Raw genomic sequence first — 27,446 nt, 5'->3', positions numbered from 1 at the left:
TGTTGTAGTGTACTGTTAGAACTAGGGCGAGGCCGGTGTGTTGTAGTATTAGAACTAGGGCTAGGCAGGTGTAGTGTAGTATTAGAACTAGGACGATGCCGGTGTGTTGTAGTATTAGAACTAGGGCGAGGCCGGTGTGTTGTAGTGTTAGAACTAGGGCGAGTCCAGTGTGTTGTAGTGTAGTATTAGAACTAGGACGAGTCCAGTGTGTTGTAGTGTAGTATTAGAACTAGGGCGAGGCCGGTGTGTTGTCGTGTTAGAACTAGGGCGAGGCCGGTGTGTTGTCGTGTAAGAACTAGGGCGAGGCCAGTGTGTTGTCGTTTTAGAACTAGGGCGAGGTCGGTGTGTTGTAGTGTTAGAACTAGGGCGAGGCCGGTGTGTTGTAGTGTTAGAACTAGGGCGAGGCCAGTGTGTTGTCGTGTTAGAACTAGGCCGGTGTGTTGTAGTGTTAGAACTAGGGCGAGGCCGGTGTGTTGTAGTGTAGTATTAGAACTAGGGCGAGGCCGGTGTGTTGTAGTGTAATATTAGAACTAGGGCGAGGCCGGTGTGTTGTAGTGTAATATTAGAACTAGTGCGAGGCCGGTGTGTTGTAGTGTACTGTTAGAACTTCGGCGAGGCCGGTGTGTTGTAGTATTAGAACTAGGGCTAGGCAGGTGTAGTATTAGAACTAGGACGATGCCGGTGTGTTGTAGTATTAGAACTAGGGCGAGGCCGGTGTGTTGTAGTGTTAGAACTAGGGCGAGGTCGGTGTGTTGTAGTGTTAGAACTAGGGCGAGGCCATTGTGTTCTAGTGTTAGAACTAGGGCGAGGCCATTGTGTTCTAGTGTTAGAACTAGGGCGAGGCCGGTGTGTTGTAGTGTTAGAACTAGGGCGAGTCCAGTGTGTTGTAGTGTTAGAACTAGGGCGAGGCCAGTGTGTTGTAGTGTTAGAACTAGGGCGAGGACGGTGTGTTGTAGTGTTAGTTCTAGGGCGAGTCCGGTGTGTTGTAGTGTTAGTTCTAGGGCGAGGCCGGTGTGTTGTAGTGTTAGTTCTAGGGCGAGGCCGGTGTGTTGTAGTGTTAGTTCTAGGGCGAGGCCGGTGTGTTGTAGTGTTAGTTCTAGGGCGAGGCCGGTGTGTTGTAGTGTTAGTTCTAGGGCGAGGCCGGTGTGTTGTAGTGTTAGTTCTAGGGCGAGGCCGGTGTGTTGTAGTGTTAGAACCAGGGCGAGCCCGGTGTGTCGTAGTGTTAGTTCTAGGACGAGGCCGGTGTGTTGTAGTGTTAGAACTAGGGCGAGGCCGGTGTGTTGTAGTGTAGTATTAGAACTAGGGCGAGCCCGGTGTGTCGTAGTGTTAGTTCTAGGGCGAGGCCGGTGTGTTGTAGTGTTAGTTCTAGGGCGAGGCCGGTGTGTTGTAGTGTTAGAACTAGGGCGAGGCCGGTGTGTTGTAGTGTTAGAACTAGGGCGAGGTCGGTGTGTTGTAGTATTAGAACTAGGGCTAGGCAGGTGTAGTATTAGAACTAGGACGATGCCGGTGTGTTGTAGTATTAGAACTAGGGCGAGGCCGGTGTGTTGTAGTGTTAGAACTAGGGCGAGGTCGGTGTGTTGTAGTGTTAGAACTAGGGCGAGGCCATTGTGTTCTAGTGTTAGAACTAGGGCGAGGCCATTGTGTTCTAGTGTTAGAACTAGGGCGAGGCCGGTGTGTTGTAGTGTTAGAACTAGGGCGAGTCCAGTGTGTTGTAGTGTTAGAACTAGGGCGAGGCCAGTGTGTTGTAGTGTTAGAACTAGGGCGAGGCCGGTGTGTTGTAGTGTTAGTTCTAGGGCGATGCCGGTGTGTTGTAGTGTTAGTTCTAGGGCGAGGCCGGTGTGTTGTAGTGTTAGTTCTAGGGCGAGGCCGGTGTGTTGTAGTGTTAGAACCAGGGCGAGCCCGGTGTGTCGTAGTGTTAGTTCTAGGACGAGGCCGGTGTGTTGTAGTGTTAGAACTAGGGCGAGGCCGGTGTGTTGTAGTGTAGTATTAGAACTAGGGCGAGGCCGGTGTGTTGTAGTGTAGTATTAGAACTAGGACGAGTCCAGTGTGTTGTAGTGTAGTATTAGAACTAGGGCGAGGCCGGTGTGTTGTAGTGTAGTATTAGAACTAGGGCGAGTCCAGTGTGTTGTAGTGTAGTATTAGAACTAGGGCGAGGCCGGTGTGTTGTCGTGTTAGAACTAGTGCGAGGCCGGTGTGTTGTAGTGTTAGAACTAGGGCGAGACCGGTGTGTTGTAGTGTAGTGTTAGAACTAGGGCGAGGCCGGTGTGTTTAGTGTTAGAACTAGGGCGAGGCCGGTGTGTTTAGTGTTAGAACTAGGGCGAGACCGGTGTGTTGTAGTGTAGTGTTAGAACTAGGGCGAGACCGGTGTGTTGTAGTGTAGTATTAGAACTAGGGCGAGGCCGGTGTGTTGTAGTGTAGTATTAGAACTAGGGCGAGGCCGGTGTGTTGTAGTGTTAGAACTAGGGCGAGGCCATTGTGTTGTCGTGTTAGAACTAGGGCGAGGTCGGTGTGTTGTAGTATTAGAACTAGGGCGAAGCAGGTGTAGTGTAGTATTAGAACTAGGGCGAGGCCGGTGTGTTGTAGTATTAGAACTAGGGCGAGGCCGGTGTGTTGTAGTGTTAGAATTAGGGCGAGGCAGGTGTTTTGTAGTGTAGTATTAGAACTAGGGCGAAGCAGGTGTGTTGTAGTGTAGTATTAGAACTAGGGCGAGGCCGGTGTGTTGTAGTGTAGTATTAGAACTAGGGCGAGGCCGGTGTGTTGTCGTGTTAGAACTAGTGCGAGGCCGGTGTGTTGTAGTGTTAGAACTAGGGCGAGGCCGGTGTGTTGTCGTGTAAGAACTAGGGCGAGGCCAGTGTGTTGTCGTGTTAGAACTAGGGCGAGGTCGGTGTGTTGTAGTGTTAGAACTAGGGCGAGGCCGGTGTGTTGTAGTGTTAGAACTAGGGCGAGGCCAGTGTGTTGTCGTGTTAGAACTAGGCCGGTGTGTTGTAGTGTTAGAACTAGGGCGAGGTCGGTGTGTTGTAGTATTAGAACTAGGGCTAGGCAGGTGTAGTGTAGTATTAGAACTAGGACGATGCCGGTGTGTTGTAGTATTAGAAATAGGGCGAGGCCGGTGTGTTGTAGTGTTAGAACTAGGGCGAGCTCGGTGTGTTGTAGTATTAGAACTAGGGCTAGGCAGGTGTAGTGTAGTATTAGAACTAGGTCGATGCCGGTGTGTTGTAGTATTAGAACTAGGGCGAGGCCGGTGTGTTGTAATGTTAGAACTAGGGCGAGGTCGGTGTGTTGTAGTGTTAGAACTAGGGCTAGGCCATTGTGTTGTAGTGTTAGAACTAGGGCGAGGCCATTGTGTTCTAGTGTTAGAACTAGGGCGAGGCCATTGTGTTCTAGTGTTAGAACTAGGGCGAGGCCATTGTGTTCTAGTGTTAGAACTAGGGCGAGTCCAGTGTGTTGTAGTGTTAGAACTAGGGCGAGGCCAGTGTGTTGTAGTGTTAGAACTAGGGCGAGCCCGGTGTGTCGTAGTGTTAGTTCTAGGACGAGGCCGGTGTGTTGTAGTGTAGTATTAGAACTAGGGCGAGCCCGGTGTGTCGTAGTGTTAGTTCTAGGGCGAGGCCGGTGTGTTGTAGTGTTAGTTCTAGGGCGAGGCCGGTGTGTTGTAGTGTTAGTTCTAGGGCGAGGCCAGTGTGTTGTAGTGTTAGAACCAGGGCAAGGCCAGTGTGTTGTAGTGTTAGAACCAGGGCAAGCCCAGTGTGTTGTAGTATTAGAACTAGGGCGAGGCCGGTGTGTTGTAGTGTAGTATTAGAACTAGGGCGAGGCCGGTGTGTTGTAGTGTAGTATTAGAACTAGGGCGAGGCCGGTGTGTTGTAGTGTAGTATTAGAACTAGGGCGAGTCCAGTGTGTTGTAGTGTAGTATTAGAATTAGGGCGAGGCCGGTGTGTTGTCGTGTAAGAACTAGGGCGAGGCCAGTGTGTTGTGGTTTTAGAACTAGGGCGAGGTCGGTGTGTTGTAGTGTTAGAACTAGGGCGAGGCCGGTGTGTTGTAGTGTTAGAACTAGGCCGGTGTGTTGTAGTGTTAGAACTAGGGCGAGGACGGTGTGTTGTAGTGTAGTATTAGAACTAGGGCGAGGCCGGTGTGTTGTAGTGTAGTATTAGAACTAGCGCGAGGCCAGTGTGTTGTCGTGTTAGAACTAGGCCGGTGTGTTGTAGTGTTAGAACTAGGGCGAGGCCGGTGTGTTGTAGTGTAGTATTAGAACTAGGGCGAGGCCGGTGTGTTGTAGTGTAGTATTAGAACTAGGGCGAGGCCGGTGTGTTGTAGTGTAGTATTAGAACTAGGGCAGGCCGGTGAGTTGTCGTGTTAGAACTAGGGCGAGGCCGGTGTGTTGTAGTGTTAGAACTAGGGCGACGCTGGTGTGTTTGTAGTGTTAGTTCTAGGGCGAGGCCGGTGTGTTGTAGTTTAGTATTAGAACTAGGGCGAGGCCGGTGTGTTGTAGTGTAATATTAGAACTAGGGCGAGGCCGGTGTGTTGTAGTGTAATATTAGAACTAGGGCGAGGCCGGTGTGTTGTAGTGTGCTGTTAGAACTAGGGCGAGGCCGGTGTGTTGTAGTATTAGAACTAGGGCGATGCCGGTGTGTTGTAGTATTAGAACTAGGGCGAGGCCGGTGTGTTGTAGTGTTAGAACTAGGGCGAGTCCAGTGTGTTGTAGTGTAGTATTAGAACTAGGACGAGTCCAGTGTGTTGTAGTGTAGTATTAGAACTAGGGCGAGGCCGGTGTGTTGTAGTGTAGTATTAGAACTAGGGCGAGTCCAGTGTGTTGTAGTGTAGTATTAGAACTAGGGCGAGGCCGGTGTGTTGTCGTGTTAGAACTAGTGCGAGGCCGGTGTGTTGTAGTGTTAGAACTAGGGCGAGGCCGGTGTGTTGTCGTGTAAGAACTAGGGCGAGGCCAGTGTGTTGTCGTTTTAGAACTAGGGCGAGGTCGGTGTGTTGTAGTGTTAGAACTAGGGCGAGGCCGGTGTGTTGTAGTGTTAGAACTAGGGCGAGGCCAGTGTGTTGTCGTGTTAGAACTAGGCCGGTGTGTTGTAGTGTTAGAACTAGGGCGAGGCCGGTGTGTTGTAGTGTAGTATTAGAACTAGGGCGAGGCCGGTGTGTTGTAGTGTAATATTAGAACTAGGGCGAGGCCGGTGTGTTGTAGTGTAATATTAGAACTAGGGCGAGGCCGGTGTGTTGTAGTGTACTGTTAGAACTTCGGCGAGGCCGGTGTGTTGTAGTATTAGAACTTGGGCTAGGCAGGTGTAGTATTAGAACTAGGACGATGCCGGTGTGTTGTAGTATTAGAACTAGGGCGAGGCCGGTGTGTTGTAGTGTTAGAACTAGGGCGAGGTCGGTGTGTTGTAGTGTTAGAACTAGGGCGAGGCCATTGTGTTCTAGTGTTAGAACTAGGGCGAGGCCATTGTGTTCCAGTGTTAGAACTTGGGCGAGGCCGGTGTGTTGTAGTGTTAGAACTAGGGCGAGTCCAGTGTGTTGTAGTGTTAGAACTAGGGCGAGGCCAGTGTGTTGTAGTGTTAGAACTAGGGCGAGGACGGTGTGTTGTAGTGTTAGTTCTAGGGCGAGTCCGGTGTGTTGTAGTGTTAGTTCTAGGGCGAGGCCGGTGTGTTGTAGTGTTAGTTCTAGGGCGAGGCCGGTGTGTTGTAGTGTTAGTTCTAGGGCGAGGCCGGTGTGTTGTAGTGTTAGTTCTAGGGCGAGGCCGGTGTGTTGTAGTGTTAGTTCTAGGGCGAGGCCGGTGTGTTGTAGTGTTAGTTCTAGGGCGAGGCCGGTGTGTTGTAGTGTTAGAACCAGGGCGAGCCCGGTGTGTCGTAGTGTTAGTTCTAGGGCGAGGCCGGTGTGTTGTAGTGTTAGTTCTAGGGCGAGGCCGGTGTGTTGTAGTGTTAGAACTAGGGCGAGGCCGGTGTGTTGTAGTGTTAGAACTAGGGCGAGGTCGGTGTGTTGTAGTATTAGAACTAGGGCTAGGCAGGTGTAGTATTAGAACTAGGACGATGCCGGTGTGTTGTAGTATTAGAACTAGGGCGAGGCCGGTGTGTTGTAGTGTTAGAACTAGGGCGAGGTCGGTGTGTTGTAGTGTTAGAACTAGGGCGAGGCCATTGTGTTCTAGTGTTAGAACTAGGGCGAGGCCATTGTGTTCTAGTGTTAGAACTAGGGCGAGGCCGGTGTGTTGTAGTGTTAGAACTAGGGCGAGTCCAGTGTGTTGTAGTGTTAGAACTAGGGCGAGGCCAGTGTGTTGTAGTGTTAGAACTAGGGCGAGGCCGGTGTGTTGTAGTGTTAGTTCTAGGGCGATGCCGGTGTGTTGTAGTGTTAGTTCTAGGGCGAGGCCGGTGTGTTGTAGTGTTAGTTCTAGGGCGAGGCCGGTGTGTTGTAGTGTTAGAACCAGGGCGGGCCCGGTGTGTCGTAGTGTTAGTTCTAGGACGAGGCCGGTGTGTTGTAGTGTTAGAACTAGGGCGAGGCCGGTGTGTTGTAGTGTAGTATTAGAACTAGGGCGAGGCCGGTGTGTTGTAGTGTAGTATTAGAACTAGGACGAGTCCAGTGTGTTGTAGTGTAGTATTAGAACTAGGGCGAGGCCGGTGTGTTGTAGTGTTAGAACTAGGGCGAGGCCGGTGTGTTGTAGTGTTAGAACTAGGGCGAGGCCAGTGTGTTGTCGTGTTAGAACTAGGCCGGTGTGTTGTAGTGTTAGAACTAGGGCGAGGCCGGTGTGTTGTAGTGTAGTATTAGAACTAGGGCGAGGCCGGTGTGTTGTAGTGTAATATTAGAACTAGGGCGAGGCCGGTGTGTTGTAGTGTAATATTAGAACTAGTGCGAGGCCGGTGTGTTGTAGTGTACTGTTAGAACTTCGGCGAGGCCGGTGTGTTGTAGTATTAGAACTTGGGCTAGGCAGGTGTAGTATTAGAACTAGGACGATGCCGGTGTGTTGTAGTATTAGAACTAGGGCGAGGCCGGTGTGTTGTAGTGTTAGAACTAGGGCGAGGTTGGTGTGTTGTAGTGTTAGAACTAGGGCGAGGCCATTGTGTTCTAGTGTTAGAACTAGGGCGAGGCCATTGTGTTCCAGTGTTAGAACTAGGGCGAGGCCGGTGTGTTGTAGTGTTAGAACTAGGGCGAGTCCAGTGTGTTGTAGTGTTAGAACTAGGGCGAGGCCAGTGTGTTGTAGTGTTAGAACTAGGGCGAGGACGGTGTGTTGTAGTGTTAGTTCTAGGGCGAGTCCGGTGTGTTGTAGTGTTAGTTCTAGGGCGAGGCCGGTGTGTTGTAGTGTTAGTTCTAGGGCGAGGCCGGTGTGTTGTAGTGTTAGTTCTAGGGCGAGGCCGGTGTGTTGTAGTGTTAGTTCTAGGGCGATGCCGGTGTGTTGTAGTGTTAGTTCTAGGGCGAGGCCGGTGTGTTGTAGTGTTAGTTCTAGGGCGAGGCCGGTGTGTTGTAGTGTTAGAACCAGGGCGAGCCCGGTGTGTCGTAGTGTTAGTTCTAGGGCGAGGCCGGTGTGTTGTAGTGTTAGTTCTAGGGCGAGGCCGGTGTGTTGTAGTGTTAGAACTAGGGCGAGGTCGGTGTGTTGTAGTATTAGAACTAGGGCTAGGCAGGTGTAGTATTAGAACTAGGACGATGCCGGTGTGTTGTAGTATTAGAACTAGGGCGAGGCCGGTGTGTTGTAGTGTTAGAACTAGGGCGAGGTCGGTGTGTTGTAGTGTTAGAACTAGGGCGAGGCCATTGTGTTCTAGTGTTAGAACTAGGGCGAGGCCATTGTGTTCTAGTGTTAGAACTAGGGCGAGGCCGGTGTGTTGTAGTGTTAGAACTAGGGCGAGTCCAGTGTGTTGTAGTGTTAGAACTAGGGCGAGGCCAGTGTGTTGTAGTGTTAGAACTAGGGCGAGGCCGGTGTGTTGTAGTGTTAGTTCTAGGGAGATGCCGGTGTGTTGTAGTGTTAGTTCTAGGGCGAGGCCGGTGTGTTGTAGTGTTAGTTCTAGGGCGAGGCCGGTGTGTTGTAGTGTTAGAACCAGGGCGGGCCCGGTGTGTCGTAGTGTTAGTTCTAGGACGAGGCCGGTGTGTTGTAGTGTTAGAACTAGGGCGAGGCCGGTGTGTTGTAGTGTAGTATTAGAACTAGGGCGAGGCCGGTGTGTTGTAGTGTAGTATTAGAACTAGGACGAGTCCAGTGTGTTGTAGTGTAGTATTAGAACTAGGGCGAGGCCGGTGTGTTGTAGTGTAGTATTAGAACTAGGGCGAGTCCAGTGTGTTGTAGTGTAGTATTAGAACTAGGGCGAGGCCGGTGTGTTGTCGTGTTAGAACTAGTGCGAGGCCGGTGTGTTGTAGTGTTAGAACTAGGGCGAGGCCGGTGTGTTGTCGTGTAAGAACTAGGGCGAGGCCAGTGTGTTGTCGTTTTAGAACTAGGGCGAGGTCGGTGTGTTGTAGTGTTAGAACTAGGGCGAGGCCGGTGTGTTGTAGTGTTAGAACTAGGGCGAGGCCAGTGTGTTGTCGTGTTAGAACTAGGCCGGTGTGTTGTAGTGTTAGAACTAGGGCGAGGCCGGTGTGTTGTAGTGTAGTATTCGAACTAGGGCGAGGCCGGTGTGTTGTAGTGTAATATTAGAACTAGGGCGAGGCCGGTGTGTTGTAGTGTACTGTTAGAACTACGGCGAGGCCGGTGTGTTGTAGTATTAGAACTAGGGCTAGGCAGGTGTAGTATTAGAACTAGGACGATGCCGGTGTGTTGTAGTATTAGAACTAGGGCGAGGTCGGTGTGTTGTAGTGTTAGAACTAGGGCGAGGCCATTGTGTTCTAGTGTTAGAACTAGGGCGAGGCCATTGTGTTCTAGTGTTAGAACTAGGGCGAGGCCGGTGTGTTGTAGTGTTAGAACTAGGGCGAGTCCAGTGTGTTGTAGTGTTAGAACTAGGGCGAGGCCAGTGTGTTGTAGTGTTAGAACTAGGGCGAGGACGGTGTGTTGTAGTGTTAGTTCTAGGGCGAGGCCGGTGTGTTGTAGTGTTAGTTCTAGGGCGAGGCCGGTGTGTTGTAGTGTTAGTTCTAGGGCGAGGCCGGTGTGTTGTAGTGTTAGTTCTAGGGCGAGGCCGGTGTGTTGTAGTGTTAGTTCTAGGGCGAGGCCGGTGTGTTGTAGTGTTAGTTCTAGGGCGAGGCCGGTGTGTTGTAGTGTTAGAACCAGGGCGAGCCCGGTGTGTCGTAGTGTTAGTTCTAGGACGAGGCCGGTGTGTTGTAGTGTTAGAACTAGGGCGAGGCCGGTGTGTTGTAGTGTAGTATTAGAACTAGGGCGAGCCCGGTGTGTCGTAGTGTTAGTTCTAGGGCGAGGCCGGTGTGTTGTAGTGTTAGTTCTAGGGCGAGGCCGGTGTGTTGTAGTGTTAGAACTAGGGCGAGGCCGGTGTGTTGTAGTGTTAGAACTAGGGCGAGGTCGGTGTGTTGTAGTATTAGAACTAGGGCTAGGCAGGTGTAGTATTAGAACTAGGACGATGCCGGTGTGTTGTAGTATTAGAACTAGGGCGAGGCCGGTGTGTTGTAGTGTTAGAACTAGGGCGAGGTCGGTGTGTTGTAGTGTTAGAACTAGGGCGAGGCCATTGTGTTCTAGTGTTAGAACTAGGGCGAGGCCATTGTGTTCTAGTGTTAGAACTAGGGCGAGGCCGGTGTGTTGTAGTGTTAGAACTAGGGCGAGTCCAGTGTGTTGTAGTGTTAGAACTAGGGCGAGGCCAGTGTGTTGTAGTGTTAGAACTAGGGCGAGGACGGTGTGTCGTAGTGTTAGTTCTAGGGCGAGGCCGGTGTGTCGTGGTGTTAGTTCTAGGGCGAGGCCGGTGTGTTGTAGTGTTAGTTCTAGGGCGAGGCCGGTGTGTTGTAGTGTTAGTTCTAGGGCGAGGCCGGTGTGTTGTAGTGTTAGTTCTAGGGCGAGGCCGGTGTGTTGTAGTGTTAGAACCAGGGCGAGCCCGGTGTGTCGTAGTGTTAGTTCTAGGACGAGGCCGGTGTGTTGTAGTGTTAGAACTAGGGCGAGGCCGGTGTGTTGTAGTGTAGTATTAGAACTAGGGCGAGCCCGGTGTGTCGTAGTGTTAGTTCTAGGGCGAGGCCAGTGTGTTGTAGTGTTAGTTCTAGGGCGAGGCCGGTGTGTTGTAGTGTTAGAACTAGGGCGAGGCCTGTGTGTTGTAGTGTTAGAACCAGGGCGAGCCCGGTGTGTTGTAGTGTTAGAACCAGGGCAAGCCCAGTGTGTTGTAGTATTAAAACTAGGGCGAGGCCGGTGTGTTGTAGTGTAGTATTAGAACTAGGGCGAGGCCGGTGTGTTGTAGTGTATTATTAGAACTAGGGCGAGTCCAGTGTGTTGTAGTGTAGTATTAGAACTAGGGCGAGGCCGGTGTGTTGTCGTGTTAGAACTAGTGCGAGGCTGGTGTGTTGTAGTGTTAGAACTAGGGCGAGGCCGGTGTGTTGTCGTGTAAGAACTAGGGCGAGGCCAGTGTGTTGTCGTGTTAGAACTAGGGCGAGGTCGGTGTGTTGTAGTGTTAGAACTAGGGCGAGGCCGGTGTGTTGTAGTGTTAGAACTAGGGCGAGGCCAGTGTGTTGTCGTGTTAGAACTAGGCCGGTGTGTTGTAGTGTTAGAACTAGGGCGAGGCCGGTGTGTTGTAGTGTAGTATTAGAACTAGGCCGAGGCCGGTGTGTTGTAGTGTAGTATTAGAACTAGGGCGAGGCCGGTGTGTTGTAGTGTAGTATTAGAACTAGGGCAAGGCCGGTGTGTTGTCGTGTTAGAACTAGGGCGAGGCCGGTGTGTTGTAGTGCTAGAACTAGGGCGAGGCCGGTGTGTTGTAGTGCTAGAACTAGGGCGAGGCCGGTGTGTTGTCGTGTTAGAACTAGGGCGAGGCCGGTGTGTTGTCGTGTTAGAACTAGGGCGAGGCCGGTGTGTTGTAGAGTTAGAACTAGGGCGAGGCCGGTGTGTTGTAGTGTTAGAACTAGGGCGAGGCCGGTGTGTTGTAGTGTTAGAACTAGGGCGAGGCCAGTGTGTTGTCGTGTTAGAACTAGGCCGGTGTGTTGTAGTGTTAGAACTAGGGCGACGCTGGTGTGTTTGTAGTGTTAGTTCTAGGGCGAGGCCGGTGTGTTGTAGTGTAATATTAGAACTAGTGCGAGGCCGGTGTGTTGTAGTGTACTGTTAGAACTAGGGCGAGGCCGGTGTGTTGTAGTATTAGAACTAGGGCGAGGCCAGTGTGTTGTCGTGTTAGAACTAGGCCGGTGTGTTGTAGTGTTAGAAGTAGGGCGAGGCCGGTGTGTTGTAGTGTAGTATTAGAACTAGGGCGAGCCCGGTGTGTCGTAGTGTTAGTTCTAGGGCGAGGCCGGTGTGTTGTAGTGTTAGTTCTAGGGCGAGGCCGGTGTGTTGTAGTGTTAGAACTAGGGCGAGGCCGGTGTGTTGTAGTGTTAGAACCAGGGCGAGCCCGGTGTGTCGTAGTGTTAGTTCTAGGACGAGGCCGGTGTGTTGTAGTGTTAGTTCTAGGGCGAGGCCGATGTGTTGTAGTGTTAGAACCAGGGCAAGCCCAGTGTGTTGTAGTATTAGAACTAGGGCGAGGCCGGTGTGTTGTAGTGTAGTATTAGAACTAGGGCGAGGCCGGTGTGTTGTAGTGTATTATTAGAACTAGGGCGAGTCCAGTGTGTTGTAGTGTAGTATTAGAACTAGGGCGAGGCCGGTGTGTTGTCGTGTTAGAACTAGTGCGAGGCTGGTGTGTTGTAGTGTTAGAACTAGGGCGAGGCCGGTGTGTTGTCGTGTAAGAACTAGGGCGAGGCCAGTGTGTTGTCGTGTTAGAACTAGGGCGAGGTCGGTGTGTTGTAGTGTTAGAACTAGGGCGAGGCCGGTGTGTTGTAGTGTTAGAACTAGGGCGAGGCCAGTGTGTTGTCGTGTTAGAACTAGGCCGGTGTGTTGTAGTGTTAGAACTAGGGCGAGGCCGGTGTGTTGTAGTGTAGTATTAGAACTAGGCCGAGGCCGGTGTGTTGTAGTGTAGTATTAGAACTAGGGCGAGGCCGGTGTGTTGTAGTGTAGTATTAGAACTAGGGCAAGGCCGGTGTGTTGTCGTGTTAGAACTAGGGCGAGGCCGGTGTGTTGTAGTGCTAGAACTAGGGCGAGGCCGGTGTGTTGTAGTGCTAGAACTAGGGCGAGGCCGGTGTGTTGTCGTGTTAGAACTAGGGCGAGGCCGGTGTGTTGTCGTGTTAGAACTAGGGCGAGGCCGGTGTGTTGTAGAGTTAGAACTAGGGCGAGGCCGGTGTGTTGTAGTGTTAGAACTAGGGCGAGGCCGGTGTGTTGTAGTGTTAGAACTAGGGCGAGGCCAGTGTGTTGTCGTGTTAGAACTAGGCCGGTGTGTTGTAGTGTTAGAACTAGGGCGACGCTGGTGTGTTTGTAGTGTTAGTTCTAGGGCGAGGCCGGTGTGTTGTAGTGTAATATTAGAACTAGTGCGAGGCCGGTGTGTTGTAGTGTACTGTTAGAACTAGGGCGAGGCCGGTGTGTTGTAGTATTAGAACTAGGGCGAGGCCAGTGTGTTGTCGTGTTAGAACTAGGCCGGTGTGTTGTAGTGTTAGAAGTAGGGCGAGGCCGGTGTGTTGTAGTGTAGTATTAGAACTAGGGCGAGCCCGGTGTGTCGTAGTGTTAGTTCTAGGGCGAGGCCGGTGTGTTGTAGTGTTAGTTCTAGGGCGAGGCCGGTGTGTTGTAGTGTTAGAACTAGGGCGAGGCCGGTGTGTTGTAGTGTTAGAACCAGGGCGAGCCCGGTGTGTCGTAGTGTTAGTTCTAGGACGAGGCCGGTGTGTTGTAGTGTTAGTTCTAGGGCGAGGCCGATGTGTTGTAGTGTTAGAACCAGGGCAAGCCCAGTGTGTTGTAGTATTAGAACTAGGGCGAGGCCGGTGTGTTGTAGTGTAGTATTAGAACTAGGGCGAGGCCGGTGTGTTGTAGTGTATTATTAGAACTAGGGCGAGTCCAGTGTGTTGTAGTGTAGTATTAGAACTAGGGCGAGGCCGGTGTGTTGTCGTGTTAGAACTAGTGCGAGGCCGGTGTGTTGTAATGTTAGAACTAGGGCGAGGCCGGTGTGTTGTCGTGTAAGAACTAGGGCGAGGCCAGTGTGTTGTCGTGTTAGAACTAGGGCGAGGTCGGTGTGTTGTAGTGTTAGAACTAGGGCGAGGCCGGTGTGTTGTAGTGTAGTATTAGAACTAGGGCGAGCCCGGTGTGTCATAGTGTTAGTTCTATGGCGAGGCCGGTGTGTTGTCGTGTAAGAACTAGGGCGAGGCCAGTGTGTTGTCGTGTTAGAACTAGGGCGAGGTCGGTGTGTTGTAGTGTTAGAACTAGGGCGAGGCCTGTGTGTTGTAGTGTTAGAACTAGGGCGAGGCCAGTGTGTTGTCGTGTTAGAACTAGGCCGGTGTGTTGTCGTGTTAGAACTAGGGCGACGCTGGTGTGTTTGTAGTGTTAGTTCTAGGGCGAGGCCGGTGTGTTGTAGTTTAGTATTAGAACTAGGGCGAGGCCGGTGTGTTGTAGTGTAATATTAGAACTAGGGCGAGGCCGGTGTGTTGTAGTGTAATATTAGAACTAGTGCGAGGCCGGTGTGTTGTAGTGTACTGTTAGAACTAGGGCGAGGCCGGTGTGTTGTAGTATTAGAACTAGGGCTAGGCCGGTGTGTTGTCGTGTTAGAACTAGGCCGGTGTGTTGTTGTAGGGTTAGAACTAGGGCGAGCCCAGTGTGTCGTTGTGTTAGTTCTAGGGCGAGGCCGGTGTGTTGTAGTGTTAGAACTAGGACGAGGCAGTTGTTTTGTAGTGTTAGAACCAGGGCAAGCCCAGTGTGTTGTAGTGTTAGTTCTAGGGCGAGGCCGGTGTGTTGTAGTGTTAGAACTAGGGCGAGGCCGGTGTGTTGTAGTGTTAGAACCAGGGCGAGGCCAGTGTGTTATCGTGTTAGAACCAGGGCGAGGCCAGTGTGTTATCGTGTTAGAACTAGGGCGAGGCCGGTGTGTTGTCGTGTTAGAACTAGGGCGAGGTCGGTGTGTTGTAGTGTTAGAACTAGGGCGAGGCCGGTGTGTTGTAGTGTTAGAACTAGGGCGAGGCCAGTGTGTTGTCGTGTTAGAACTAGGCCGGTGTGTTGTCGTGTTAGAACTAGGCCGGTGTGTTGTAGTGTTAGAACTAGGGCGAGGCCGGTGTGTTGTAGTGTAGTATTAGAACTAGGGCAAGGCCGGTGTGTTGTCGTGTTAGAACTATGGCGAGGCCGGTGTGTTGTAGTGTTGGAACTAGGGCGAGGCCAGTGTGTTGTCGTGTTAGAACTAGGCCGGTGTGTTGTAGTGTAGTATTAGAACTAGGGCGACGCTGGTGTGTTTGTAGTGTTAGTTCTAGGGCGAGGCCGGTGTGTTGTAGTGTAATATTAGAACTAGGGCGAGGCCGGTGTGTTGTAGTGTAATATTAGAACTAGGGCGAGGCCGGTGTGTTGTAGTGTACTGTTAGAACTAGGGCGAGGCCGGTGTGTTGTAGTATTAGAACTAGGACGATGCCGGTGTGTTGTAGTATTAGAACTAGGGCGAGGCCGGTGTGTTGTAGTGTTAGAACTAGGGCGAGGCCGGTGTGTTGTAGGGTTAGAACTAGGGCGAGGCCGGTGTGTTGTAGTGTTAGAACCAGGGCGAGCCCAGTGTGTCGTTGTGTTAGTTCTAGGGCGAGGCCGGTGTGTTGTAGTGTTAGAACTAGGACGAGGCAGTTGTTTTGTAGTGTTAGAACCAGGGCATGCCTAGTGTGTTGTAGTGTTAGAACTAGGGCGAGGCCGGTGTGTTGTAGTGTTAGAACTAGGTCGAGGCCGGTGTGTTGTAGTGTTAGAACCAGGGCGAGGCCGGTGTGTTGTAGTGTTAGAACCAGGGCAAGCCCAGTGTGTTGTAGAGTTAGTTCTAGGGCGAGGCCGGTGTGTTGTAGTGTAGTATTAGAACTAGGGCGAGGCCGGTGTGTTGTAGTATTAGAACTAGGGCGAGGCCGGTGTGTTGTAGTGTTAGAACTAGGGCGAGGCCGGTGTGTTTTAGTGTTAGAACCAGGGCATGCCTAGTGTGTTGTAGTGTTAGAACTAGAGCGAGGCCGGTGTGTTGTAGTGTAGTATTAGAACTAGGGCGAGGCCGGTGTGTTGTAGTGTTAGAACGGCGAGGCCGGTGTGTTGTAGTGTAGTATTAGAACTAGGGCGAGACCGGTGTGTTGTAGTGTAGTGTTAGAACTAGGGCGAGACCGGTGTGTTGTAGTGTAGTGTTAGAACTAGGGCGAGGCCATTGTGTTGTCGTGTTAGAACTAGGGCGAGGCCGGTGTGTTTAGTGTTAGAACTAGGCCGGTGTGTTGTCGTGTTAGAACTAGGCCGGTGTGTTGTAGTGTTAGAACTAGGGCGAGGCCGGTGTGTTGTAGTGTAGTATTAGAACTAGGGCAAGGCCGGTGTGTTGTCGTGTTAGAACTAGGGCGAGGCCAGTGTGTTGTCGTGTTAGAACTAGGCCGGTGTGTTGTAGTGTAGTATTAGAACTAGGGCGACGCTGGTGTGTTTGTAGTGTTAGTTCTAGGGCGAGGCCGGTGTGTTGTAGTGTAATATTAGAACTAGGGCGAGGCCGGTGTGTTGTAGTGTAATATTAGAACTAGGGCGAGGCCGGTGTGTTGTAGTGTACTGTTAGAACTAGGGCGAGGCCGGTGTGTTGTAGTATTAGAACTAGGACGATGCCGGTGTGTTGTAGTATTAGAACTAGGGCGAGGCCGGTGTGTTGTAGTGTTAGAACTAGGGCGAGGCCGGTGTGTTGTAGGGTTAGAACTAGGGCGAGGCCGGTGTGTTGTAGTGTTAGAACCAGGGCGAGCCCAGTGTGTCGTTGTGTTAGTTCTAGGGCGAGGCCGGTGTGTTGTAGTGTTAGAACTAGGACGAGGCAGTTGTTTTGTAGTGTTAGAACCAGGGCATGCCTAGTGTGTTGTAGTGTTAGAACTAGGGCGAGGCCGGTGTGTTGTAGTGTTAGAACTAGGTCGAGGCCGGTGTGTTGTAGTGTTAGAACCAGGGCGAGGCCGGTGTGTTGTAGTGTTAGAACCAGGGCAAGCCCAGTGTGTTGTAGAGTTAGTTCTAGGGCGAGGCCGGTGTGTTGTAGTGTAGTATTAGAACTAGGGCGAGGCCGGTGTGTTGTAGTATTAGAACTAGGGCGAGGCCGGTGTGTTGTAGTGTTAGAACTAGGGCGAGGCCGGTGTGTTTTAGTGTTAGAACCAGGGCATGCCTAGTGTGTTGTAGTGTTAGAACTAGAGCGAGGCCGGTGTGTTGTAGTGTAGTATTAGAACTAGGGCGAGGCCGGTGTGTTGTAGTGTTAGAACGGCGAGGCCGGTGTGTTGTAGTGTAGTAATAGAACTAGGGCGAGACCGGTGTGTTGTAGTGTAGTGTTAGAACTAGGGCGAGACCGGTGTGTTGTAGTGTAGTGTTAGAACTAGGGCGAGGCCATTGTGTTGTCGTGTTAGAACTAGGGCGAGGCCGGTGTGTTTAGTGTTAGAACTAGGGCGAGGCCGGTGTGTTTAGTGTTAGAACTAGGGCGAGACCGGTGTGTTGTAGTGTAGTGTTAGAACTAGGGCGAGACCGGTGTGTTGTAGTGTAGTATTAGAACTAGGGCGAGGCCGGTGTGTTGTAGTGTAGTATTAGAACTAGGGCGAGGCCGGTGTGTTGTAGTGTTAGAACTAGGGCGAGGCCATTGTGTTGTCGTGTTAGAACTAGGGCGAGGTCGGTGTGTTGTAGTATTAGAACTAGGGCGAAGCAGGTGTAGTGTAGTATTAGAACTAGGGCGAGGCCGGTGTGTTGTAGTATTAGAACTAGGGCGAGGCCGGTGTGTTGTAGTGTTAGAATTAGGGCGAGGCAGGTGTTTTGTAGTGTAGTATTAGAACTAGGGCGAAGCAGGTGTGTTGTAGTGTAGTATTAGAACTAGGGCGAGGCCGGTGTGTTGTAGTGTAGTATTAGAACTAGGGCGAGGCCGGTGTGTTGTAGTGTAGTATTAGAACTAGGGCGAGGCCGGTGTGTTGTAGTGTAGTATTAGAACTAGGGCGAAGCAGGTGTGTTGTAGTATTAGAACTAGGGCGAGGCCGGTGTGATGTAGTATTAGAACTAGGGCGAGGCCGGTGTGTTGTAGTATTAGAACTAGGGCGTGGCCGGTGTGTTGTAGTATTAGAACTAGGGCGAGGCCGGTGTGTTGTAGTGTTAGAACTAGGGCGAGGCCGGTGTGTTGTAGGGTTAGAACTAGGGCGAGGCCGGTGTGTTGTAGTGTTAGAACTAGGGCGAGGCCATTGTGTTGTCGTGTTAGAACTAGGGCGAGGCCGGTGTGTTTAGTGTTAGAACTAGGGCGGGGCCGGTGTGTTTAGTGTTAGAACTAGGGCGAGACCGGTGTGTTGTAGTGTAGTGTTAGGACTAGGGCGAGACCGGTGTGTTGTAGTGTAGTATTAGAACTAGGGCTAGGCCGGTGTGTTGTAGTGTTAGAACTAGGGCGAGGCCATTGTGTTGTCGTGTTAGAACTAGGGCGAGGTCGGTGTGTTGTAGTATTAGAACTAGGGCGAGGCCGGTGGGTTGTAGTATTAGAACTAGGGCGAAGCAGGTGTAGTGTAGTATTAGAACTAGGGCGAGGCCGGTGTGTTGTAGTATTAGAACTAGGGCGAGGCCGGTGTGTTGTAGTGTTAGAATTAGGGCGAGGCAGGTGTTTTGTAGTGTAGTATTAGAACTAGGGCGAAGCAGGTGTGTTGTAGTGTAGTATTAGAACTAGGGTGAGGCCGGTGTGTTGTAGTGTAGTATTAGAACTAGGTCGAGGCCGGTGTGTTGTAGTGTAGTATTAGAACTAGGGCGAGGCCGGTGTGTTGTAGTGTAGTATTAGAACTAGGGCGAGGCCGGTGTGTTGTAGTGTAGTATTAGAACTAGGGCGAGGCCGGTGTGTTGTAGTGTAGTATTAGAACTAGGGCGAAGCAGGTGTGTTGTAGTATTAGAACTAGGGCGAGGCCGGTGTGATGTAGTATTAGAACTAGGGCGAGGCCGGTGTGTTGTAGTATTAGAACTAGGGCGTGGCCGGTTTGTTGTAGTGTAGTATTAGAACTAGGGCTAGGCCGGTGTGTTGTAGTGTTAGAACTAGGGCGAGGCCGGTGTGATGTAGTATTAGAACTAGGGCGAGGCCGGTGTGTTGTAGTATTAGAACTAGGGCGAGACCGGTGTGTTGTAGTGTAGTATTAGAACTAGGGCTAGGCCGGTGTGTTGTAGTGTTAGAACTAGGGCGAGGCCATTGTGTTGTCGTGTTAGAACTAGGGCGAGGTCGGTGTGTTGTAGTATTAGAACTAGGGCGAGGCCGGTGGGTTGTAGTATTAGAACTAGGGCGAAGCAGGTGTAGTGTAGTATTAGAACTAGGGCGAGGCCGGTGTGTTGTAGTATTAGAACTAGGTTGAGGCCGGTGTGTTGTAGTCTTAGAACTAGGGCGAGGCCGGTGTGTTGTAGGGTTAGAACTAGGGCGAGGCCGGTGTGTTGTAGGGTTGGAACTAGGGCGAGGCCGGTGTGTTGTAGGGTTAGAACCAGGGCATGCCTAGTGTGTTGTAGTATTAGAACTAGGGCGAGGCCGTTGTGTTGTAGTGTTAGTTCTAGGGCGATGCCGGTGTGTTGTAGTGTTAGAACTAGGGCGAGGCCGGTGTGTTGTAGTGTAGTATTAGAACTAGGGTGAGGCCGGTGTGTTGTAGTGTAGTATTAGAACTAGGGCGAAGCCGGTGTGTTGTAGTGTTAGTTCTAGGGCGAGGCCGGTGTGTTGTAGTGTTAGAACTAGGGCGAGGCCGGTGTGTTGTAGTGTTAGAACTAGGGCGAGGCCGGTGTGTTGTAGTGATAGTTCTAGGGCGAGGCCGGTGTGTTGTAGTGTTAGAACTAGGGCGAGGCCGGTTTGTTGTAGTGTTAGAACCAGGGCATGCCTAGTGTGTTGTAGTGTTAGAACTAGGGCGAGCCCGGTGTGTTGTAGTATTAGAACTAGGGCGAGTCCAGTGTGTTGTAGTGTAGTATTAGAACTAGGGCGAGGCCGGTGTGTTGTAGGGTTAGAACTAGGGCGAGGCCGGTGTGTTGTAGTGTTAGAACTAGGGCGAGGCCGGTGTGTTGTAGTGTTAGTTCTAGGGCGAGGCCGTTGTGTTGTAGTGTTAGAACCAGGGCATGCCTAGTGTGTTGTAGTGTTAGAACTAGGGCGAGGTCGGTGTGTTGTAGTGTTAGAACTAGGGCGAGGCCGGTGTGTTGTAGTGTTAGAACTAGGGCGAGGCCGGTGTGTTGTAGTGTAGTATTAGAACTAGGCCGAGGCCATTGTGTTGTCGTGTTAGAACTAGGGCGAGGCCGGTGTGTTTAGTGTTAGAACTAGGGCGAGGCCGGTGTGTGTAGTGTTAGAACTAGGGCGAGACCGGTGTGTTTAAGTGTAGTATTAGAACTAGGGCGAGGCCGGTGTGTTGTAGTGTTAGAACTAGGGCGAGGCCATTGTGTTGTCGTGTTAGAACTAGGGCGAGGCCGGTGTGTTTAGTGTTAGAACTAGGGCGGGGCCGGTGTGTTTAGTGTTAGAACTAGGGCGAGACCGGTGTGTTGTAGTGTAGTGTTAGAACTAGGGCGAGACCGGTGTGTTGTAGTGTAGTATTAGAACTAGGGCTAGGCCGGTGTGTTGTAGTGTTAGAACTAGGGCGAGGCCATTGTGTTGTCGTGTTAGAACTAGGGCGAGGTCGGTGTGTTGTAGTATTAGAACTAGGGCGAGGCCGGTGGGTTGTAGTATTAGAACTAGGGCGAAGCAGGTGTAGTGTAGTATTAGAACTAGGGCGAGGCCGGTGTGTTGTAGTATTAGAACTAGGGCGAGGCCGGTGTGTTGTAGTGTTAGAATTAGGGCGAGGCAGGTGTTTTGTAGTGTAGTATTAGAACTAGGGCGAAGCAGGTGTGTTGTAGTGTAGTATTAGAACTAGGGCGAGGCCGGTGTGTTGTAGTGTAGTATTAGAACTAGGTCGAGGCCGGTGTGTTGTAGTGTAGTATTAGAACTAGGGCGAGGCCGGTGTGTTGTAGTGTAGTATTAGAACTAGGGCGAGGCCGGTGTGTTGTAGTGTAGTATTAGAACTAGGGCGAGGCCGGTGTGTTGTAGTGTAGTATTAGAACTAGGGCGAAGCAGGTGTGTTGTAGTATTAGAACTAGGGCGAGGCCGGTGTGATGTAGTATTAGAACTAGGGCGAGGCCGGTGTGTTGTAGTATTAGAACTAGGGCGTGGCCGGTTTGTTGTAGTATTAGAACTAGGGCGTGGCCGGTTTGTTGTAGTATTAGAACTAGGGCGAGGCCGGTGTGTTGTAGTGTTAGAACTAGGGCGAGGCCGGTGTGTTGTAGTCTTAGAACTAGGGCAAGGCCGGTGTGTTGTAGTCTTAGAACTAGGGCGAGGCCGGTGTGTTGTAGGGTTAGAACTAGGGCGAGGCCGGTGTGTTGTAGGGTTGGAACTAGGGCGAGGCCGGTGTGTTGTAGGGTTAGAACCAGGGCATGCCTAGTGTGTTGTAGTATTAGAACTAGGGCGAGGCCGTTGTGTTGTAGTGTTAGTTCTAGGGCGAGGCCGGTGTGTTGTAGTGTTAGAACTAGGGCGAGGCCGGTGTGTTGTAGTGTAGTATTAGAACTAGGGTGAGGCCGGTGTGTTGTAGTGTAGTATTAGAACTAGGGCGAAGCCGGTGTGTTGTAGTGTTAGTTCTAGGGCGAGGCCGGTGTGTTGTAGTGTTAGAACTAGGGCGAGGCCGGTGTGTTGTAGTGTTAGAACTAGGGCGAGGCCGGTGTGTTGTAGTGATAGTTCTAGGGCGAGGCCGGTGTGTTGTAGTGTTAGAACTAGGGCGAGGCCGGTTTGTTGTAGTGTTAGAACCAGGGCATGCCTAGTGTGTTGTAGTGTTAGAACTAGGGCGAGCCCGGTGTGTTGTAGTATTAGAACTAGGGCGAGTCCAGTGTGTTGTAGTGTAGTATTAGAACTAGGGCGAGGCCGGTGTGTTGTAGGGTTAGAACTAGGGCGAGGCCGGTGTGTTGTAGTGTAGTGTTAGAACTAGGGCGAGGCCGGTGTGTTGTAGTGTTAGTTCTAGGGCGAGGCCGTTGTGTTGTAGTGTTAGAACTAGGGCGAGGTCGGTGTGTTGTAGTGTTAGAACTAGGGCGAGGCCGGTGTGTTGTAGTGTTAGAACTAGGGCGAGGCCGGTGTGTTGTAGTGTTAGAACTAGGGCGAGCCCGGTGTGTTGTAGTATTAGAACTAGGGCGAGTCCAGTGTGTTGTAGTGTAGTATTAGAACTAGGGCGTGGCCGGTGTGTTGTAGGGTTAGAACTAGGGCGAGGCCGGTGTGTTGTAGGGTTAGAACTAGGGCGAGGCCGGTGTGTTGTAGTGTAGTATTAGAACTAGGGCGAGGCCGGTGTGTTGTAGTGTAGTATTAGAACTAGGGCGAGGCCGGTGTCTTGTAGTGTAGTATTAGAACTAGGGCGAGGCCGGTGTGTTGTAGTGTTAGTTCTAGGGCGAGGCCGGTGTGTTGTAGTGTTAGAACTAGGGCGAGGCCGGTGTGTTGTAGGGTTAGAAATAGGGCGAGGCCGGTGTGTTGTAGGGTTAGAACTAGGGCGAGTCCAGTATGTTGTAGTGTAGTGTTATTTCTGGGGCGTTGCCGGTGTGTTGTAATGTTAGAACTAGGGCGAGGCCGGTGTGTTGTAGTTTAGTGTTAGAACTAGGGCGAGGCCGGTGTGTTGTAGTGTTAGTTCTAGGGCGAGGCCGTTGTGTTGTAGTGTTAGAACCAGGGCATGCCTAGTGTGTTGTAGTATTAGAACTAGGGCGAGTCCAGTGTGTTGTAGTGTAGTATTAGAACTAGGGCGAGGCCGGTGTGTTGTAGTGTTAGAACTAGGGCAAGGCCGGTGTGTTGTCGTGTTAGAACTAGGGCGAGGCCGTTGTGTTGTAGTGTTAGAACTTGGGCGAGGCCGGTGTGGTGTAGTGTAATATTAGAACTAGGGCGAGTCCAGTGTGTTGTAGTATTAGAACTAGGGCGAGGCCGGTGTGTTGTAGTATTAGAACTAGGGCGAGGCCGGTGTGTTGTAGTATTAGAACTAGGGCGAGGCCGGTGTGTTGTAGTATTAGAACTAGGGCGAGGCCGGTGTGTTGTAGTGTAGTATTAGAACTAGGGCGAAGCAGGTGTGTTGTAGTATTAGAACTAGGGCGAGGCCGGTGTGTTGTAGTATTAGAACTAGGGCGAGGCCGGTGTGTTGTAGTATTAGAACTAGGGCGAGGCCGGTGTGTTGTAGTATTAGAACTAGGGCGAGGCCGGTGTGTTGTAGTGTTAGAACTAGGGCGAGGCCGGTGTGTTGTAGTCTTAGAACTAGGGCGAGGCCGGTGTGTTGTAGGGTTAGAACTAGGGCGAGGCCGGTGTGTTGTAGTGTTAGAACCAGGGCGAGCCCAGTGTGTTGTAGTGTAGTGTTATTTCTAGGGCATTGCCTGTGTGTTGTAGTGTTAGTTCTAGGGCGAGGCCGGTGTGTTGTAGTGTTAGAACTAGGGCGAGGCCGGTGTGTTGTAGTGTTAGAACTAGGGCGAGGCCGGTGTGTTGTAGTATTAGAACTAGGGCGAGGCCGGTGTGTTGTAGTATTAGAACTAGGGCGAGGCCGGTGTGTTGTAGTATTAGAACTAGGGCGAGGCCGGTGTGTTGTAGTATTAGAACTAGGGCGAGGCCGGTGTGTTGTAGTGTTAGATCTAGGGCAAGGCCGGTGTGTTGTAGGGTTAGAACTAGGGCGAGGCCGGTGTGTTGTAGGGTTAGTTCTAGGGCGAGGCCGGTGTGTTGTAGTGTAGTATTCGAACTAGGGCGAGTCCAGTGTGTTGTAGGGTAGTATTAGAACTAGAGCGAGGCCGGTGTGTTGTAGTGTTAGAACTAGGGCGAGGCCGGTGTGTTGTAGTGTTAGAACCAGGGCGAGGCCGGTGTGTTGTAGTGTTAGAACCAGGGCAAGCCCAGTGTGTTGTAGTGTTAGAACCAGGGCATGCCTAGTGTGTTGTAGTGTAGTATTAGAACTAGGGCGAGTCCAGTGTGTTGTAGTGTAGTATTAGAACTAGGGCGAGGCCGGTGTGTTGTAGTGTAGTATTAGAACTAGGGCGAGTCCAGTGTGTTGTAGTGTTAGAACTAGGCCACGGCCGGTGTGTTGTAGTGTTAGAACTAGGTCAAGGCCGGTGTGTTGTAGTGTTAGAACTGGGGCGAGGCCGGTGTGTTGTAGTGTAGTATGAGAGCTAGGGTGAGTCCAGTGTGTTGTAGTCTTAGAACTAGTGCGAGTCCAGTGTGTTGTAGTGTTAGAACTAGGGCGAGTCCAGTGTGTTGTAGTGTTAGAACTAGGCCGAGGCCAGTGTGTTGTACTGTTAGAACTAGGCCGAGGCCAGTGTGTTGTAGTGTTAGAACTAGGGCGAGTCCAGTGTGTTGTAATGTTAGAACTAGGGGGAGGCCATTGTGTTGTAGTGTTAGAACAAGGCCGAGGCCAGTGTGTTGTAGTGTAGTATTAGAACTAGGGCGAGACCGGTGTGTTGTTGTGTAGTATTAGAACTAGGGCGAGGCCGGTGTGTTGTAGTGTAGTATTAGAACTAGGGCGAGGCCGGTGTGTTGTAGTGTTAGTTCTAGGGCGAGGCCGGTGTGTTGTAGTGTTAGTTCTAGGGCGAGGCCGGGGTGTTGTAGTGTTAGTTCTAGGGCGAGGCCGGTGTGTTGTTGTGTAGTATTAGAACTAGGGCGAGGCCGGTGTGTTGTAGTGTTAGTTCTAGGACGAGGCCGGTGTGTTGTAGTGTTAGAACTGGGGCGAGGCCGGTGTGCTGTAGTGTTAGAACTATGGAGAGGCCTGTGTGTTGTAGTGTTAGAACTAGAGCGAGGCCTGTGTGTTGTAGTGTTAGAACTAGGGCGAGGCCGGTGTGTTGTCGTGTTAGAACTAGGGCGAGGCCGGTGTGTTGTAGTGTTAGAACTAGGGCGAGACCGGTGCATTGAGGTGTTAGAACTAGGGCGAGGCCGGTGTGTTGTAGTGTAGTATTTGAACCAGGGCGAGTCCAGTGTGTTGTAGTGTTAGAACTAGGGCGAGTCCGGTGTGTTGTAGTGTTAGAAGTAGGGCGAGGCCGGTGTGTTGTAGTGTAGTATTTGAACCAGGGCGAGTCCAGTGTGTTGTAGTGTTAGAACTAGGGCGAGGCCGGTGTGTTGTAGTGTTAGAACTAGCGTAAGGCCGGTGTGTTGTAGTGTTAGAACTAGTGCGAGGCCGGTGTGTTGTAGTGTAGTATTTGAACCAGGGCGAGTCCAGTGTGTTGTAGTGTTAGAACTAGGGCGAGGCCGGTGTGTTGTAGTATTAGAACTAGGGCGAGTCCGGTGTGTTGTAGTGTTAGAACTAGCGCAAGGCCGGTGTGTTGTAGTGTTAGAACTAGGGCGAGGCCGGTGTGTTGTAGTGTTAGAACTAGGGCGAGGCCGGTGTGTTGTAGGGTTAGAACTAGGGCGAGACCGGTGTGTTGTAGTGTTAGAACTAGGGCTAGGCCGTTGTTTTGCAGTGTAGTATTAGAACTAGGGCGAGTCCAGTGTGTTGTAGTGTTAGAACTAGGGGGAGTCCAGTGTGTTGTAGTGTTAGAACTAGGGCGAGTCCAGTGTGTTGTAGTGTTAGAACCAGGGCAAGGCCGGTGTGTTGTAGTGTTAGAACTAGGGCGAGGCCATTGTGTTGTAGTGTTAGAACTAGGGCAATGCTGGTGTGTTATAACCTTATTATAACTATGGCTGGGTTGGCCACGTGACTGGAGACTTTTGTTATAATGCAGGTCTGTTACAACTGTGGCAAGGCTGGCCACGTGGCCCGAGACTGTGACCATGCCAACGAGCAGAAGTGCTACTCCTGTGGAGGTTTTGGACACATCCAGAAGGGCTGTGAGAAGGTCAAATGTTACAGGTGAGTTATCACATATACACATCCAGAAGGGCTGTTAGGTGAGATAACACACAGGTACTGTGTGGGTTCGGGACCGGCCCACTCCCCTTCTGGTACAAAATTCTTTCCAATCTATCCTCTTTCTCACGGTCTCTATCCCCGATAAAGAAAAATATGCAAGTAAAAAACATTTTTAAGAACATTTACAAAATATATATATTTTTAAACAAGGTAGTGAAGTGTTACTGGTGAGTCCTGGATGTGCTATCTCTGACCTGTCACTTTCTCCTAGACTTGTTTAAGCCACATGGTAAACAGACTGATGCACAGATGCAGGACTGTGCTTTCTGAAGACTGACACACAGACTCATTACTGTGCTCCATCTTGAAAACACTCCCTTGTCTTAGCTAAACCTCGTCTCTCTCCTCTGTCTCCCATCAGGTGTGGTGAGATCGGCCATGTTGCCGTCCAGTGCAGCAAGGCCAGCGAAGTCAACTGCTACAACTGCGGAAAGTCTGGTCACCTGGCTAAAGAATGCACCATCGAGGCCACGGCCTAGCACTCTGCTGCCTTCCTACGCCCCTCCTTTTTCACATGGATGATTGTATTATTTTGTCTGAAACCTGCCCTCTGGCTACGGAGGTTTCTCCCAGACCAGTCTGCTGTAAAGTGCTGAATAATACACTTTCTGTATTTAATCCAAAATGTTTACTTTGGTAGAGGTTAATGTACAATGGTTTGTTAAAGAAGCCATTTTCCATGCCACTGGTGACAAGGGATGAGTTCTGAGTGGATGTCCTCCCCACCAGGTCCGGGGAAACCAGCCCTTCAAGTCAGAATGAAAGTTTGTCGGAACTTTTTAGTTTTTTGGAACATAACGGACTAGACCTGAGACAGCAGCACCACCCAGTGGTCGTTATGGGTTCAGTCCGTCCGACAGCAGCATGCAGACAGACCAGGACCAAACCCGTCACAACATGGTGTATGAATACAGACGGTCATAGCTAATTCACAAGAAAATACAAATATTTGTTTTTGTACAGTTAGCTGCTGAGTGTCAGAATCAGTCTTGATCCAGTAGTAAGTTAATGTGTGTTATATAACCATGGAAACAGATCAGAAAAAGAAAGGCTAAGAGAAAGAATGTTTTCACAAATCTAAATGTTATTTTTCTACAAAATAACACTTAGACCAGTGGTTTTCCAACCTTTTTCAATCGGGCCCCCCCCCTTCTATAAATATTTTGGGGGCGGTAGGGCGCTCCACGCCGACAATCGCACACCCGACAGTTTAGGAACCACTGACTTGGACAACTGTAAAAATATATAATTTGCTTGTACTCAGTTTAAGTGGAAAGGTAATGCAACTGAAATCCTCCAACATAATGTAATTTTAATCTCAATAAAGCGCAAGAAGGGAAGTTAGACTGAGTTGAATTGATCAGATTCCATCATTGCAATGAATTACTTATTTTTATTCACATTAACAAACTACAAGCGTATCCAGTATTCAACATGTACCTACCTCTAGGTGACGTTACAGTGTAAATACACAGTGCATTCGGAAAGTATTCAGAACCCACAACTTTTTCCAAATGTTACGTTACAGCCTTATTCTCATCTACAGTGCCTTGCGAAAGTATTCGGCCCCCTTGAACTTTGCGACCTTTTGCCACATTTCAGGCTTCAAACATAAAGATATAAAACTGTATTTTTTTGTGAAGAATCAACAAGTTGGACACAATCATGAAGTGGAACGACATTTATTGGATATTTCAAACTTTTTTAACAAATCAAAAACTGAAAAATTGGGCGTGCAAAATTATTCAGCCCCCTTAAGTTAATACTTTGTAGCGCCACCTTTTGCTGCGATTACAGCTGTAAGTCGCTTGGGGTATGTCTCTATCAGTTTTGCACATCGAGAGACTGACATTTTTTCCCATTCCTCCTTGCAAAACAGCTTGAGCTCTGAGGTTAGATGGAGAGCATTTGTGAACAGCAGTTTTCAGTTCTTTCCACAGATTCTCGATTGGATTCAGGTCTGGACTTTGACTTGGCCATTCTAACACCTGGATATGTTTATTTTTGAACCATTCCATTGTAGATTTTGCTTTATGTTTTGGATCATTGTCTTGTTGGAAGACAAATCTCCGTCCCAGTCTCAGGTCTTTTGCAGACTCCATCAGGTTTTCTTCCAGAATGGTATTGTATTTGGCTCCATCCATCTTCCCATCAATTTTAACCATCTTCCCTGTCCCTGCTGAAGAAAAGCAGGCCCAAACCATGATGCTGCCACCACCATGTTTGACAGTGGGGATGGTGGGTTGCTTTTACGCCAAACATAACGTTTTGCATTGTTGCCAAAAAGTTCAATTTTGGTTTCATCTGACCAGAGCACCTTCTTCCACATGTTTGGTGTGTCTCCCAGGTGGGTTGTGGCAAACTTTAAACTACACTTTTTATGGATATCTTTAAGAAATGGCTTTCTTCTTGCCACTCTTCCATAAAGGCCAGATTTGTGCAATATACGACTGATTGTTGTCCTATGGACAGAGTCTCCCACCTCAGCTGTAGATCTCTGCATTTCATCTAGA

The 27,446-nt window shown here is 50.5% G+C and overlaps 1 protein-coding gene across 8 annotated transcripts in view; it reads left to right on the top strand.

Moving 5' to 3' along the window:
- LOC110528704 (CCHC-type zinc finger nucleic acid binding protein) overlaps positions 1-26,275 on the top strand; it is a 56,029-nt gene extending 29,754 nt beyond the window's left edge. For all 8 annotated transcript variants that reach the window (XM_036984377.2, XM_090242169.1, XM_036984378.2 and 5 more), the window contains 2 exons: positions 24,746-24,873; positions 25,295-26,275. In XM_036984377.2, the coding sequence (XP_036840272.1) occupies positions 24,746-24,873; positions 25,295-25,412 (246 nt within the window). In that variant the 3' untranslated portion in view covers positions 25,413-26,275. The remainder of the gene's footprint in view (positions 1-24,745; positions 24,874-25,294) is intronic.
- The last annotated feature ends 1,171 nt before the right edge of the window (positions 26,276-27,446 follow it).

The sequence above is a fragment of the Oncorhynchus mykiss genome, chromosome 7 (genome assembly GCF_057628025.1).
Source record: "Oncorhynchus mykiss isolate SJ-2025 chromosome 7, ASM5762802v1, whole genome shotgun sequence".
Lineage (NCBI taxonomy): Eukaryota > Metazoa > Chordata > Actinopteri > Salmoniformes > Salmonidae > Oncorhynchus > Oncorhynchus mykiss.
The sequence above is the reverse complement of the archived record's forward strand: the minus strand, read 5'-3'. Positions and strand labels throughout refer to the sequence as shown.